The 15,748-nt window shown below is 45.3% G+C and overlaps 1 protein-coding gene across 1 annotated transcript in view; it reads right to left on the bottom strand.

The window, feature by feature from the left end:
• The window catches only part of LOC139384623 (otogelin-like), a 135,203-nt gene extending 119,743 nt beyond the window's left edge, over positions 1-15,460 (bottom strand). Inside the window, exons 1-6 of the mRNA XM_071129441.1 lie at positions 15,422-15,460; positions 10,644-10,878; positions 6,588-6,686; positions 6,266-6,423; positions 4,578-4,699; positions 641-849 (exon numbers count right to left, since the gene is read on the bottom strand). Coding sequence (XP_070985542.1) covers positions 641-849; positions 4,578-4,699; positions 6,266-6,423; positions 6,588-6,686; positions 10,644-10,878; positions 15,422-15,460 — 862 coding nt within the window. The remainder of the gene's footprint in view (positions 1-640; positions 850-4,577; positions 4,700-6,265; positions 6,424-6,587; positions 6,687-10,643; positions 10,879-15,421) is intronic.
• Between the last annotated feature and the right edge of the window lie 288 nt (positions 15,461-15,748).

Genomic DNA, 15,748 nt, shown 5'->3' with positions numbered 1-15,748 from the left:
GTGCTCTTCAGGACCTTGATCACCTGATTGTAGCAGTAAGGTGCTCTTCAGGACCTTGATCACCTGATTGTAGCAGTAAGGTGCTCTTCAGGACCTTGATCAACTGAATCAGGTGTGTTACAGCTGAGATGGAGCAAAAGCCTGCACCCCTGTGAGCTTTCCAGAGGGAGGGGCCACCATTACTGGATCTGACCTGTGACTGTCCTCTCTTTCTCTGTTCTTACCGTAGCTGGTCTTTAGGTCATCCTCTACTGTTCTCTCTTTCTCTGTTCTTACCATAGCTGGTCTTCAGTCCCTCCTCTACTGTTCTCTCTTTCTCTGTTCTTAACGTAGCTGGTCTTCAGTCCCTCCTCTACTGTTCTCTCTTTCTCTGTTCTTACCGTAGCTGGTCTTTAGGTCATCCTCTACTGTTCTCTCTTTCTCTGTTCTTACCGTAGCTGGTCATCAGTCCCTCCTCTACTGTTCTCTCTTTCTCTATTCTTACCGTAGCTGGTCTTCAGGTCATCCTCTACTGTTCCCTCTTTCTCTGTTCTTACCATAGCTGGTCTTTAGGTCATCCTCTACTGTTCTCTCTTTCTCTGTTCTTACCGTAGCTGGTCTTTAGGTCATCCTCTACTGTTCTCTCTTTCTCTGTTCTTACCGTAGCTGGTCTTCAGGTCATCCTGTACGTCTGCGTTGAAGTTGCCACACAGACCGCAGGTCCTGCCCACCCACTCTGGGCTGAGCTTGATGTAGACAGAGCCACTGTGTCCGTCCCAGGCCAGGGTGAAGCCATGTTGTTGGGTCACCAAGACATAGCGGGAGATCCTCTCCAGCTCCACGTCATGGATGTGGTGAGGCAGCTGGACACTGCATGGTGGGAGGAGGAGAGAAGGAAGACGGGAGGAGAGGAGGAGAGGAGGACAGAAGGAGGAGAGAAGGATGGGAGGAGGGGATGAGGAGAGAAGGACGGGAGGAGGAGAGAAGTAGGGGAAGAGGAGAGGAGGAGGAGGAGGAGGTCCGGGAGGAGGAGGAGAGGAGGATGGGAGGAGGAGAGAAGGACGGGAGGAGGAGAAAAGGAGGAGAGGAGGAGAGGAGGACGGGAGGAGAAGGACAGGAGGACAGGAGGACAGGAGGAGGAGAGAAGGCGGAGAGGATGAGAGGATGAGGAGAGAAGGAGGAGAGGAGGACGGGAGGAGGAGAGAAGGAGGGGAGGAGGAGAGGAGGAGGAGAGGAGGATGGGAGTAGGAGAGAAGGAGGAGAGGAGGAGAGAAGGAGGGGAGGAGGAGAGGAGGAGGTGGAGAAGAGGAGGTGGAGAGGAGGACGGGAGGAGGAGAGAAGGATGGGAGGAGGAGAGGAGGATGGGAGGAGGTGGAGAGGAGGACGAAGAGAGAAGGAGGAGAGGAGGTCGGGAGGAGGTGGAGAGGAGGACGAAGAGAGAAGGAGGAGAGGAGGATGGGAGGAGGAGAGAAGGAGGAGAGGAGGATGGGCGGAGGAGAGAAGGAGGAGGAGAGGATGAGAGGAGGAGGAGAGGAGGAGAGGAGAGGGTAAAATCAGTCAACCAGGGTTCTCTAAGTGTGTACAGTCGTGGCCAAAAGTTTTGAGAATGGCACAAATATTTATTTTCACAAAATTTGCTGCTTCAGTGTCTTTAGATATTTTTGTCAGATGTTACTATGGAATACTGAAGTATAATTACAAGCATTTCATAAGTGTCAAAGGCTTTTATTGACAATTACATGAAGTTGATGCATGGAGTCAATATTTTCAGTGTTGACCCTTCTTTTTCAAGATCTCTGCAATCCGCCCTGGCATGCTGTCAATTAACTTCTGAGCCACATCCTGACTGATGGCAGCCCATTCTTGCATAATCAATGTTTGGAGTTTGTCAGAATTTGTGGGGTTTTGTTTGTCCACCCGCCTCTTGAGGATTGACCACAAGTTCTCAATGGGATTAAGGTCTGGGGAGTTTCCTGGCCATGGACCCAAAATATCGATGTTTTGTTCCCCGAGACACGTAGTTATCACTTTTGCCTTATGGCAAGGTGCTCCATCATGCTGGAAAAGGCATTGTTTGTCACCAAACTGTTCCTGGTTGGTTGGGAGAAGTTGCTCTCGGAGGATGTGTTGGTACCATTCTTTATTCATGGCTGTGTTCTTAGGCAAAATTGTGAGTGAGTCCACTCCCTTGGCTGAGAAGCAACCCCACACATGAATGGTCTCAGGATGCTTTACTGTTGGCATGACACATGACTGATGGTAGCGCTCACCTTGTCTTCTCCGGACAAGCTTTTTTCTGGATGCCCCAAACAATTGGAAAGGGGATTCATCAGAGAAAATGACTTTACCCCAGTCCTCAGCAGTCCAATCCCTGTACCTTTTGCAGAATATCAGTCTGTCCCTGATGGCTTCTTTGCTGCCCTTCTTGACACCAGGCCATCCTCCAAAAGTCTTTGCCTCACTGTGCGTGCAGATGCCTGCCTGCTGCCATTCCTGAGCAAGCTCTGTACTGGTGGTGCCCCGATCCCGCAGCTGAATCAACTTTAGGAGACGGTCCTGGTGCTTGCTGGTTTTCTTGGGCGCCCTGAAGCCTTCTTCACAACAATTGAACCGCTCTTCTTGAAGTTCTTGATGATCCGATAAATGGTTGATTTAGGTGCATCCTTACTGGCAGCAATATCCTTGCCTGTGAAGCCCTTTTTGTGCAAAGCAATAATGACGGCACGTGTTCCCTTGCAGGTAACCATGGTTGACAGAGGAAGAACATTGATTCCAAGCACCACCCTCCTTTTGAAGCTTCCAGTCTATTCGAACTCAATCAGCATGACAGAGTGATCTCCAGCCTTGTCCTCGTCAACACACACCTGTGTTAACGAGAGAATCACTGACATGATGTCAGCTGGTCCTTTTGTGGCAGGGCTTAAATGCAGTGGAAATGTTTTTTGGGGGATTCAGTTCATTTGCATGGCAAAGAGGGACTTTGCAATTAATTGCAATTCATCTGATCACACCTCATAACATTCTGGAAGTGCAAATTGCAAATTGCCGTCATACAAACTGAGGCAGCAGATTTGTGAAAATGTAATTTTGTGTCATTCTCAAAACTTTTGGCCACGATTGTAGGTCTTTCATTCACTCTTATTCTGGACCTCAATTAGTTGAGACAGACCAGGAGTTGGACACCTGAAAGCCTGCACACCCACTACCTCTCTTCCAGTTCGGGTCAAGACCAAGACCGGGAGAGGGACGAGGGGTCTGAGACCAAGTTGTCACAGTTTCTGTTCGATTTGATTAGTTACCGCTGGACGGCACCCTTACCTTGTTTTCTAGTTTCCACGGTTACCCTGATCATTACTTATTGGTTTCACCTGTGGTTAATTACCTTCTCTGTTCAACAGGTTCCTCTGTTGTCCTGTATCTGTGCTTAGGTCTCGTGTTTTGTTTAGTTTACTCTTGTGCTTTTGCCTTGTTTTCCGTCAAGACTTGAAGTAAAAGATCTGGATGTACCCTTATCTCTGCTTGCTGTGTTTCACTGCGTCTGGGTTCGAGTTCGTACCAGCATTATTGTAACACAAGTCAAGAACGATGCAAGTCCAATTTCAAGACCACGGTTGTAAATGCGTCAAATCACCATGATAACAAGATCTCAAAATGTCCAGTATTTCTGTGGTCATATTTCAGAAGAACAAATGCACTCTTTAGATATTCTGAATGGTGATGAAATGGATGCTGAGGACAAACAGAGAGACACTCTACACATAATCACTAACCCACTGATTTAATTTGATTTGAAACAGGTCTATAACAGATGAAAAGACTTAAGTAGATGCCATCTCCCCCCCTGGTCTCCTCTTACTAAATAGAGCTGTGAAACAATGTCTTATCGACCAGCCAATCAAGGACATTCTGACCACCGCCTCAATGTTTGAGGATATTTTTTCAACAACAGTAAAGGACTGTAATGTTATGAGTAAAGTAGAAAGCCCAGGCAGGTTTCTATAGTCGATGAGATATTGTGTCATGAAAGGAGTGTGGATATTTGGCCATGGCGAAGAGGTTTTATGGGCCGACTGAATGAGAGCTGGTAATTATATGATTTTCACTCCGGTGGCTCCGGTTGGACTCGGCAAGAAATTACGAGACCTCGTTGTTCGAGACTGAGTCAAGACCGAGTAAAAACACAGAGACAAGACCTCAATATGTTGTCTGGAGACCAGACTCACTACAACACTGCCTGAGTTATATAGACACAACGGGACAAGACCTCAATATGTTGTCTGGAGACCAGACTCACTACAACACATTGTGATGTCACAACGGAGACCAGACTCACTACAACACATTGTGATGTCACAACGGAGACCAGCCTCACTACAACACATTGTGATGTCACAACGGAGACCAGACTCACTACAACACATTGTGATGTCACAATGGAGACCAGACTCACTACAACACATTGTGATGTCACAACGGAGAGCACTTCATTTTAACACCTTTCTCAGCTCTTATTTTACATCTGCTTATAAAACATTTATTAAACAAACCTGTAATCAATCAATCAACCAATCAATCAGTCGATCAAATCAATTGATTACCTCTGTCCCTTGAAGGTAACTTTGGTCCTGTGCAACCGGATCTCTCCTTCCCAGGGCAGGAAGAGACTAACTGACCGCGTGCAGGAGTAGGGAGAAGAGCGGCAGTCTGGGTCATTGTGGACCTGTAAAATCAACAGAATAGACTATTTATTCATTTATAAAACATTTTAGTTAGTTAGTTGATAATTACAAATAAGTAAATACAAGAAATAAAATACAGAGACATTTAGATCAACGACATCGCTACCGTACACAACATGAACCGAGAAACAAGTGACCAGACCGAACAACAACAATTGATTTGATCGACTGATTGATTGGTTGATTGATTGATTACAGGTTTGTTTAATAAATGTTTTATAAGCAGATGTAAAATAAGAGCTGAGAAAGGTGTTAAAATGAAGACCAACAGTCCCCCCACATCCCCCACACACACACACCCCACCCCCCACACCCACCACAATTCCAGAAACGTAAAACCCCAGGGCATTCCCAAATCATTTGAACATTTTTTACCAGGAGCCCCCCTGAGGGCACAGTGAGCAATTTGGGGATTGAATGGTCTTGAATGGTCTTGAATGATCTTGAATGGTTAGTGTGGGGTGCAGTTCAATTCTACGGGGGTTGCTCGATTCGATTCATATGTTGGACCAAACTCTGGTCCACGACACACGGAGAGGTCTCTCTCCCATGAGGCGCGAGGGATTGGTTTATCAGTCATTTTAAACAGCAGATCATTTAATTGTGAGACCAGTCCCTGTTTACTACTATGAATAAATAATGAGTGGATTGGATGGATACACCGTTTTGCCCCCCCCCCCCCCCCCCCCCCCCATATGCCCACAAGGCAGAACGCAGCTAGAAGTCAAAGGAAAAGGAAGTTCCAGGTAAAGTTGTTTCTTATTCTAGTTTTCTCCTGGAGCGACTTCCTCTCGGTTACTCAGCTTGTTTTTTAGGAACAAAGTCGAGGTTTGTTGCGGACGGTTGAGATGCATTGTGGGTAATTGCAGTAGCCTAACGGTAATTGACATAAATTAGTCCAGTAATGAGATGGCTTTCAGTTAATCTTCAGAGCAAATATTACCCTGAGGCCAAGACTGTACTCTTCTACTCTAAGACTGTACTGAGAACCGCCAACCCTTAGAAACACTGTGAGATGAAGAGCAGCTCTGGGAATGATACTCATGGGGAGTGGAAATCCTGGCTAGCCGATGAGGAATAAAATCACTGATATTCAGCATTTCAGTCAATAAGAATTGAAAATCAAATTGTTTTATTTCATACAAAGCACTCACTGTTGAAGCCCAAGTTGAGCCTTCCATATCAAGTCATAGTCCCCATATTTCCTTTAAAGCCAAGTTGAGCGTTCCATATCAAGTCATAGTCCCCACATTTCCTTTAAAGCCAAGTTGAGCGTTCCATATCAAGTCATAGTCCCCACATTTCCTTTAAAGCCAAGTTGAACCTTCCATATCATAGTCCCCACATTTCCTTTAAAGCCAAGGTGAGCCTTCCATATCAAATCATAGTCCCCACATTTCCTTAAAAGCCAAGGTGAGCCTTCAAGTCATAGTCCCCACATTTCCTTTCCAACCCTGTATTCGTTATACACCTACTAGACCAGATATGGATCTGTGAAATGCTACTGAGAGTCATGCTCTATGCTGGTAAATATGCAGCGGCATTACCTGTATGAGAATGCTGGCCTGGCTGGTGTCTTCACAGTCTCTCAGCAGAGTGTAGGTACATCTCCCAGGAAAGTGATAGTACAGCCCATCAAATGTCTCGTAGTTATACTGGCCCCACGACCGACACGTCATCTCCCTCTCAAATCCTGGGTTAGGAACTGCACAGACAAACAGACAGACAGACAGACAGACAGTTGGAGGGTGAATGGGGAATGTGTTGGTAGAACAGTCCATACAATTCCCAATGAATGCTGTCTGTCATCCCTCACTTCAACCATCTGTACCCCACGCCAGATGAAGCTCTGGATAGAAGACTGTTAACCTGTTTGGCATCGTGTTCCAGTAGCTTGGTATAAACTGCAGTCACATGACTCAGGATGGACACACTGACCTCCATTCAGACAAGGAAACAAACAGGGATCTGAAACACAATCACATTCACATTCACAGAGAGTTTTATTTCCATGAAGATATTGAAGATCATTTGATGAATTCTCTAATGATAGCAATATAAAGCCCTTCTTATTTGTACCTTGTCAGCTCGGGGGTTTGAACTTGCAACCTTCCGGTTACTAGTCCAACGCTCTAACCACTAGGCTACCCTGCCGCCCCACCTCCACCTTCCTCCCTCCCCCTCCGTTCATCCCTTTCTCCTTCTCTTCTTCTCCTTCTACCTTACATTTATATCAGTTCTTCTTCTACCTGACCTTTATATCAGTTCTTCTTCTACCTGACCTTTATATCAGTTCTTCTTCTACCTGACCTTTATATCAGTTCTTCTTCTACCTGACCTTTATATCAGTTATTTTTCTACCTGACCTTTATATCAGTTCTTCTTCTACCTGACCTTTATATCAGTTCTTCTTCTACCTGACCTTTATATCAGTTCTTCTTCTACCTGACCTTTATATCAGTTCTTCTTCTACCTGACCTTTGCATCAGTTCTTCTTCTACCTGACCTTTACATCAGTTCTTCTACCTGACCTTTACATCAGGTTTTCTTCTTCTACCTGACCATTATATCAGTTCTTCTACTACCCGACCTTTATATCAGTTCTTCTTCTACCTGACCTTTACATCAGTTCTTCTTCTACCTGACCTTTATATCAGTTCTTCTTCTACCTGACCTTTACATCAGTTCTTCTACTACCCGACCTTTATATCAGTTCTTCTTCTACCTGACCTTTACATCAGTTCTTTTACCTGACCTTTACATCAGTTCTTCTTCTACTTGACCTTTATATCAGTTCTTCTACTACCCAACCTTTATATCAGTTCTTCTTCTACCTGACCTTTATATCAGTTCTCCTTCTACCTTACATTTATATCAGTTCTTCTTCTACCTGACCTTTATATCAGTTCTTCTTCTACCTGACCTTTATATCAGTTCTTCTTCTACCTGACCTTTATATCAGTTATTTTTCTACCTGACCTTTATATCAGTTCTTCTTCTACCTGACCTTTATATCAGTTCTTCTTCTACCTGACCTTTATATCAGTTCTTCTTCTACCTGACCTTTGCATCAGTTCTTCTTCTACCTGACCTTTACATCAGTTCTTCTACCTGACCTTTACATCAGGTTTTCTTCTTCTACCTGACCTTTATATCAGTTCTTCTACTACCCGACCTTTATATCAGTTATTTTTCTACCTGACCTTTATATCAGTTCTTCTTCTACCTGACCTTTATATCAGTTCTTCTTCTACCTGACCTTTATATCAGTTCTTCTTCTACCTGACCTTTATATCAGTTCTTCTTCTACCTGACCTTTGCATCAGTTCTTCTTCTACCTGACCTTTACATCAGTTCTTCTACCTGACCTTTACATCAGGTTTTCTTCTTCTACCTGACCATTATATCAGTTCTTCTACTACCAGACCTTTATATCAGTTCTTCTTCTACCTGACCTTTACATCAGTTCTTCTTCTACCTGACCTTTATATCAGTTCTTCTTCTACCTGACCTTTACATCAGTTCTTCTCTACCCGACCTTTATATCAGTTCTTCTTCTACCTGACCTTTACATCAGTTCTTTTACCTGACCTTTACATCAGTTCTTCTTCTACTGACCTTTATATCAGTTCTTCTACTACCCAACCTTTATATCAGTTCTTCTTCTACCTGACCTTTATATCAGTTCTCCTTCTACCTTACATTTATATCAGTTCTTCTTCTACCTGACCTTTATATCAGTTCTTCTTCTACCTGACCTTTATATCAGTTCTTCTTCTACCTGACCTTTATATCAGTTATTTTTCTACCTGACCTTTATATCAGTTCTTCTTCTACCTGACCTTTATATCAGTTCTTCTTCTACCTGACCTTTATATCAGTTCTTCTTCTACCTGACCTTTACATCAGTTCTTCTTCTACCTGACCTTTACATCAGTTCTTCTACCTGACCTTTACATCAGTTTTCTTCTTCTACCTGACCTTTATATCAGTTCTTCTACTACCCGACCTTTATATCAGTTCTTCTTCTACCTGACCTTTACATCAGTTCTTCTTCTACCTGACCTTTATATCAGTTCTTCTTCTACCTGACCTTTACATCAGTTCTTCTACTACCCGACCTTTATATCAGTTCTTCTTCTACCTGACCTTTACATCAGTTATTTTACCTGACCTTTACATCAGTTCTTCTTCTACTTGACCTTTATATCAGTTCTTCTACTACCCAACCTTTATATCAGTTCTTCTTCTACCTGACCTTTATATCAGTTCTTCTTCTACCTGACCTTTACATCAGTTCTTCTTCTACCTGACCTTAACATCAGTTCTTCTACCTGACCTTTACATCAGGTCTTCTTCTTCTACCTGACCTTTATATCAGTTCTTCTACTACCCAACCTTTATATCAGTTCTTCTTCTACCTGACCTTTACATCAGTTCTTCTACCTGACCTTTACATCAGTTCTTCTTCTTCTACCTGACCTTTACATCAGTTCTTCTTCTTCTACCTGACCTTTACATCAGACCTTTATATCAGTTTTTCTTCTACCTGACCTTTATATCAGTTTTTCTTCTACCTGACCTTTATATCAGTTCTTCTTCTTCTACCTGACCTTTATATCAGTTTTTCTTCTACCTGACCTTTACATCAGTTCTTCTTCTACTACCTGAACTTTACATCAGTTCTTCTTCTACTACCCAACCTTTATATCAGTTCTTCTTCTACCTGACATTTACATCAGTTCTTCTTCTTCTACCTGACCTTTACATCAGTTCTTCTTCTACCTGATCTTTATATCAGTTTTTCTTCTACCTGACCTTTACATCAGTTCTTCTTCTTCTACCTGACCTTTATATCAGTTCTTCTTCTACCTGACCTTTATATCAGTTTTTCTTCTACCTGACCTTTATATCAGTTCTTCTTCTTCTACCTGACCTTTATATCAGTTTTTCTTCTACCTGACCTTTATATCAGTTCTTCTTCTACCTGAACTTTACATCAGTTCTTCTTCTTCTACCTGACCTTTATATCAGTTCTTCTTCTTCTACCTGACCTTTACATCAGTTCTTCTTCTACCTGACCTTTATATCAGTTCTTCTACTACCCGACCTTTACATCAGTTCTTCTTCTACCTGATCTTTATATCAGTTCTTCTTCTACCTGACCTTTATATCAGTTCTTCTTCTTCTACCTGACCTTTACATCAGTTCTTCTTCTACCTGACCTTTATGTCAGTTCTTCTTCTACCTGACCTTTACATCAGTTCTTCTTCTACCTGACCTTTACATCAGTTCTTCTTCTTCTACCTGACCTTTATGTCAGTTTGTCTTCTTCTACCTGACCTTTATATCAGTTCTTCTTCTTCTACCTGACCTTTACATCAGTTCTTCTACCTGACCTTTACATCAGTTCTTCTTCTACCTGACCTTTATATCAGTTTTTCTTCTACCTGACCTTTATATCAGTTCTTCTTCTACCTGACCTTTACATCAGTTCTTCTTCTACCTGACCTTTATATCAGAGCTAAGCCTGAGTGGCTAGCACCTATAGCTGCAGCTCCTCATCTCATCTTGCCCTGGCAACATATGTGGTCTGAGGAGGGAGGGAAAGAGGGACAGATGGAGAGTGGTGGTAGGACCTGGCCCTGTTAACCTGTTAACCCAGCCGTATTATAGACGTACTCATTAGAGACCCCCTTAGACTAAGCTGGGCTGGACAAAAGGGGCTCCGCCTCATCTCTCTTAGTGTCTGTTGTAGAGAGGTGACTCAGGCCAGACAGAGGGGGTAATTGTTCTTGGAAAAGATGGGAAGTTTGGGAGAGGGATGTTAACCTTGCACATTTAGATTCAAACATCCTACGGGGGTGTTTACACAATCTCTTCTGTCCATAAATGGCTTTTCCCACCTAACATGCAGTGGCCTACCTGTTGGTCTACGCAGGCCTACTGATGACCTCAGTGCTTTCTTTGAGTCTGAAGAAGAATCGACTACAGTTGTGTTGAAGTAGTGGACTGAAGATCTGCCAACTGAAGATGACTTGACGGATGATTGGTTGACGGACGAAGAGTTGGATGAAGATGAGTGAACTGAGGAGACGTTGGTTGACGTGTTGGCTAGTGATGCATTGGTTGCTAATGGATCTGCAGTTCTATGAAGTTCCTTTGGGGAAAGATTTGAAAAGAAAGAACAAGTAAATACAATATAATTATCTGCAACGTTCACTCAGAAGAGACAGTCATTTAATCCTATAGCTGTATGAGCCTGTCCTGACTTGACCAGAGTCCTGCTCGCCAGACTCAGCAGCTGTCTGAGCCTGTCCTGACTTGACCAGAGTCCTGCTTGCCAGACTCAGCAGCTGTCTGAGCCTGTCCTGACTTGACCAGAGTCCTGCTCGCCAGACTCAGCAGCTGTCTGAGCCTGTCCTGACTTGACCAGAGTCCTGCTCACCAGACTCAGCAGCTGTCTGAGCCTGTCCTGACTTGACCAGAGTCCTGCTCACCAGACTCAGCAGCTGTCTGAGCCTGTCCTGACTTGACCAGAGTCCTGCTCGCCAGACTCAGCAGCTGTTTGAGCCTGTCCTGACTTGACCAGAGTCCTGCACACCAGACTCAGCAGCTGTCTGAGCCTGTCCTGACTTGACCAGAGTCCTGCTCACCAGACTCAGCAGCTGTCTGAGCCTGTCCTGACTTGACCAGAGTCCTGCTCGCCAGACTCAGCAGCTGTTTGAGCCTGTCCTGACTTGACCAGAGTCCTGCTCGCCAGACTCAGCAGCTGTCTGAGTCTAGTCCTGACTTGACCAGAGTCCTGCTCGCCAGACTCAGCAGCTGTCTGAGCCTGTCCTGACTTGACCAGAGTCCTGCTCGCCAGACTCAGCAGCTGTCTGAGCCTGTCCTGACTTGACCAGAGTCCTGCTCGCCAGACTCAGCAGCTGTTTGAGCCTGTCCTGACTTGACCAGAGTCCTGCTCGCCAGTCTCAGCAGCTGTCTGAAAGAGTCTAGTCCTGACTTGACCAGAGTCCCGCTCGCCAGACTCAGCAGCTGTCTGAGCCTGTCCTGACTTGACCAGAGTCCTGCTCGCCAGACTCAGCAGCTGTTTGAGCCTGTCCTGACTTGACCAGAGTCCTGCTCGCCAGACTCAGCAGCTGTCTGAAAGAGTCTAGTCCTGACTTGACCAGAGTCCTGCTCGCCAGACTCAGCAGCTGTCTGAAAGAGTCTAGTCCTGACTTGACCAGAGTCCTGCTCGCCAGACTCAGCAGCTGTCTGAAAGAGTCTAGTCCTGACTTGACCAGAGTCCTGCTCGCCAGACTCAGCAGCTGTCTGAAAGAGTCTAGTCCTGACTTGACCAGAGTCCTGCTCGCCAGACTCAGCAGCTGTCTGAAAGAGTCTAGTCCTGACTTGACCAGAGTCCTGCTCGCCAGACTCAGCAGCTGTCTGAAAGAGTCTAGTCCTGACTTGACCAGAGTCCTGCTCGCCAGACTCAGCAGCTGTCTGAAAGAGTCTAGTCCTGACTTGACCAGAGTCCTGCTCGCCAGACTCAGCAGTTGTTTGAAAGAGTCTAGTCCTGACTTGACCAGAGTCCTGCTCGCCAGACTCAGCAGCTGTTTGAAAGAGTCTAGTCCTGACTTGACCAGAGTCCTGCTCGCCAGACTCAGCAGCTGTCTGAAAGAGTCTAGTCCTGACCAAATATATTAAATGTTATCATTTACATATGGAGAGTCTAGTCGGTGTTTGAGAGAGTGAAGAATGGGTCATTCCCAGAAAACCAAAACTAAGCTCTTTGTAACAGAAGCTGATTCTCTTTAATTAACCGTGTTAAAGTTTCCTGAGTTTAATAACGAATAGCCAGGCTCTTAGGTGACAGATGTAATACTGAGTTGATTAAATGTTTGACATCGAAACGTTTTATAGTACAATCGTACGTTTTGGTTTCACAAAATTCCTGTGAGATTTACAGTAGGCTACGTTGGTGCCAAATCAGAGTCTGGAGTGATTTGATAAAGAGATACAGAATTCCAGGTAGAATAATTCTAGAATGAGTAGAAGCCCTTCTACTGAGAGAATGTTGGCTTCAAATCAATAATCTACAATGTTATGATAAAGAGTTACAGAATTTCAGGTAAGCAGAATCCTCATGACTAGAGGTGAGAGAAGAGAACTGTCATCCACCCCCAATAACAGCTACAGAGCACGACACTCTTATAGAAACAAAGGGTTGTTCAGAGGTTATTTGAAGTGAGCAATGGTCAATATCTATGCAGTGGTGGAATAAGAACCCAATTGTAATACTTGAGTAAAAGTAAAGATAGTATTTGGTTTTAAGTATACTTAAGTATCAAAAGTAAATGGAATTGCTATGTTCCTGTCCTGCTAGCCATTCAAAATGTAAAGAGTACATTTGGGTGTCAGGGAAAATGTATGGAGTAAAAGTGCATTATTATTTTTTTAGGAATGTAGTGAAGTAAAAGTAAAAGTTGTCAAAAATATAAATATAGTAAAAAGTATAGATACTCCAAAAAATGTCTTAAGTAGTACTTTAAAGTATTTTCACGCTTCTAACCAGCCTCAGCCCCAGCCTCCATCTCTACCCTGTCCCCAGCCCCAGCTTCTCCCCAGCCCCAGCCTCCATCTCTACCCCGTCCCCAGCCCCAGCTTCTCCCCAGCCCCAGCCTCCATCTCTACCCCGTCCCCAGCCTCTCCCCAGCCTCAGCCTCCATCTCTACCCTGTCCCTATCCCCAGCCACAACCTCCATCTCTACCCCGTCCCCAGCCCCAGCTTCTCCCCAGCCACAGCCTCCATCTCTACCCTGTCCCTATCCCCAGCCACAACCTCCATCTCTACCCCGTCCCCAGCCCCAGCTTCTCCCCAGCCTCAGCCTCCATCTCTACCCTGTCCCCATCCCCAGCCACAACCTCCATCTCTACCCTGTCCCCAGCCCCAGCTTCTCCCTAGCCTCAGCCTCCATCTCTACCCTGTCCCCAGCCCCAGCTTCTAACCAGCCTCAGCCCCAGCCTCCATCTCTACCCTGTCCCCAGCCCCAGCTTCTCCCCAGCCTCAGCCTCCATCTCTACCCTGTCCCCAGCCCCAGCTTCTCCCCAGCCCCAGCTTCTCCCCAGCCCCAGCCTCCATTTCTCCCCAGTCACAGCCCCAGCCTCCACCTCTACCCCAGCTTCTACCCAGCTTCAGCCTCCACCCCATCCCTAGCCTCCACCTCTACCCCATCCCCAGCTTCTACCCAGCTTCAGCCTCCTCCCCATCCCAATCCCCAGCCTCCACCTCTACCCCATCCCCAGCTTCTACCCAGCTTCAACCTCCACCCCATCCCTATCCCCAGCCTCCACCTCTACCCCATCCCCATCTTCTACCCAGCTTCAGCCTCCACCTCTACCCCATCCCCAGCTTCTACCCAGCCTCAGCCTCCACCTCCACCTCTACCCCGTCCCCATTCCCATCTTCTACCCAGTCTCCACCCCATCCCCATCCCCAGCACAGCCTCCACTTCTACCCATCCCCAACCCCAGCTTCTACCCAGCCTCAGCCTCCACCTCTACCCCATCCCCAACCCCAGCTTCTACCCAGCATCCACCCCATCCCTATCCCCAGCACAGCCTCCACCTCTACCCCTTCCCCATCTTCTACCCAGCCCCAGCCACAGCCTCCACCTCTACCCCTTCCCCAGCTTCTACCCAGCCCCAGCCACAGCCTCTACCCCATCCCTATCCCCAGCCCCAGCATCCACCCCATCCCTATTCCCAGCCTCCACCTCTACCCACATCCCCAGCTTCTACCCAGCCTCAGCCCCAGCCCGGACACCTGAGCCCTCCAACCTCTGCTTTCATCTCCCAGACCAGACCAGACCAGACCAGGGACAAAGGCACAGAGAGAGAGAGGAGAGAGGAGGGGCTGGCTGAGCTGCGTTTGCATTATTAACCATTGATTATTAGGAACATCATTGTGAACAGAGAGCTGAGTGAGAATTACTGATCGTACAACAGCAGATGTATCTGTCTCCTTGTAATGACTCTCAACAACATGCAGTTATCATGTTGCAGCTCAATTATGGAACACGTGATGTCATCAAACTGAGACATTGCTTGTTAGAACAGGAACTACAGATTATAGAACCGATAGAACAGTTGCACGTTAGGCTCTTGGGATGTAGCTGAGTTTGGATTGAAAATAAATGGTCATTAGGACCAAGGGACAGTATGAGAACTAAACTGTGTGACCCCAGCTAGTGTGAGTTTTCTACATTGTTTACTAACCTATATAGAAGCCTAAACTATGGTTTCTCACAGAGAAACACTGTCATGGAACATGTTATCTAATGGGAGTAGTTTGTAGATATGGGTAAGACATCTTGTGACTCTAATGGAGTGTACAGATCATGTACAAATTGCATTTTGTTATACTTGACCATAGGTACACTAGTAATGTTACAACATAAATAAAATGTATTTTATATTAAAAAATGGTAATACACATAGAAATATTTGTACACATTTCCTCCAATTTAATCTAATGCACAGACACTACAAAACAAGCTTGGGGTCTTTATGTACTGAAAGATATCCAGGTATATTTCTGTATTTTTCTGTGAATGAAAAGCTCAGGGTCATTAGTTGTGATTTCTGGTGTCTGTGCCTGACATATTTAACGTGCTCTATCAATGCTGCGTTTCAAAACAGCGGCTCCGCTCTCCTACCTGTCCTCTTTGGGAAGCGGTATCCCATTTCGCCAGCATTATACTGCTGCTTTTGCTGTTGGGAGAAAGAGAGAACAAGGAAAGGTTTGTTCCTAGCAGGTAATCAGCACTTGTGTTGGTCAGGAAAAAGAACCGCGGCGCAAAAAGACTAGGACCTTTTCTCTGACATCAACAGAATCCGAGGCTGAAAATGTCTACTGTGTGACTACAACTCAGACAATAAACACAACACTCAATACATTCGCAATGAAAATCGTCTCAAAATGACAGTGTAATAACGTCTTCATTGTTTTTTTTTAATTATAACATAATAATAATAGTACATTA

Source organism: Oncorhynchus clarkii, chromosome 26 (assembly GCF_045791955.1).
Source record: "Oncorhynchus clarkii lewisi isolate Uvic-CL-2024 chromosome 26, UVic_Ocla_1.0, whole genome shotgun sequence".
NCBI lineage: Eukaryota > Metazoa > Chordata > Actinopteri > Salmoniformes > Salmonidae > Oncorhynchus > Oncorhynchus clarkii.
Note: the sequence above shows the minus strand (reverse complement) of the source record. Positions and strands in the feature narration are given on the sequence as shown.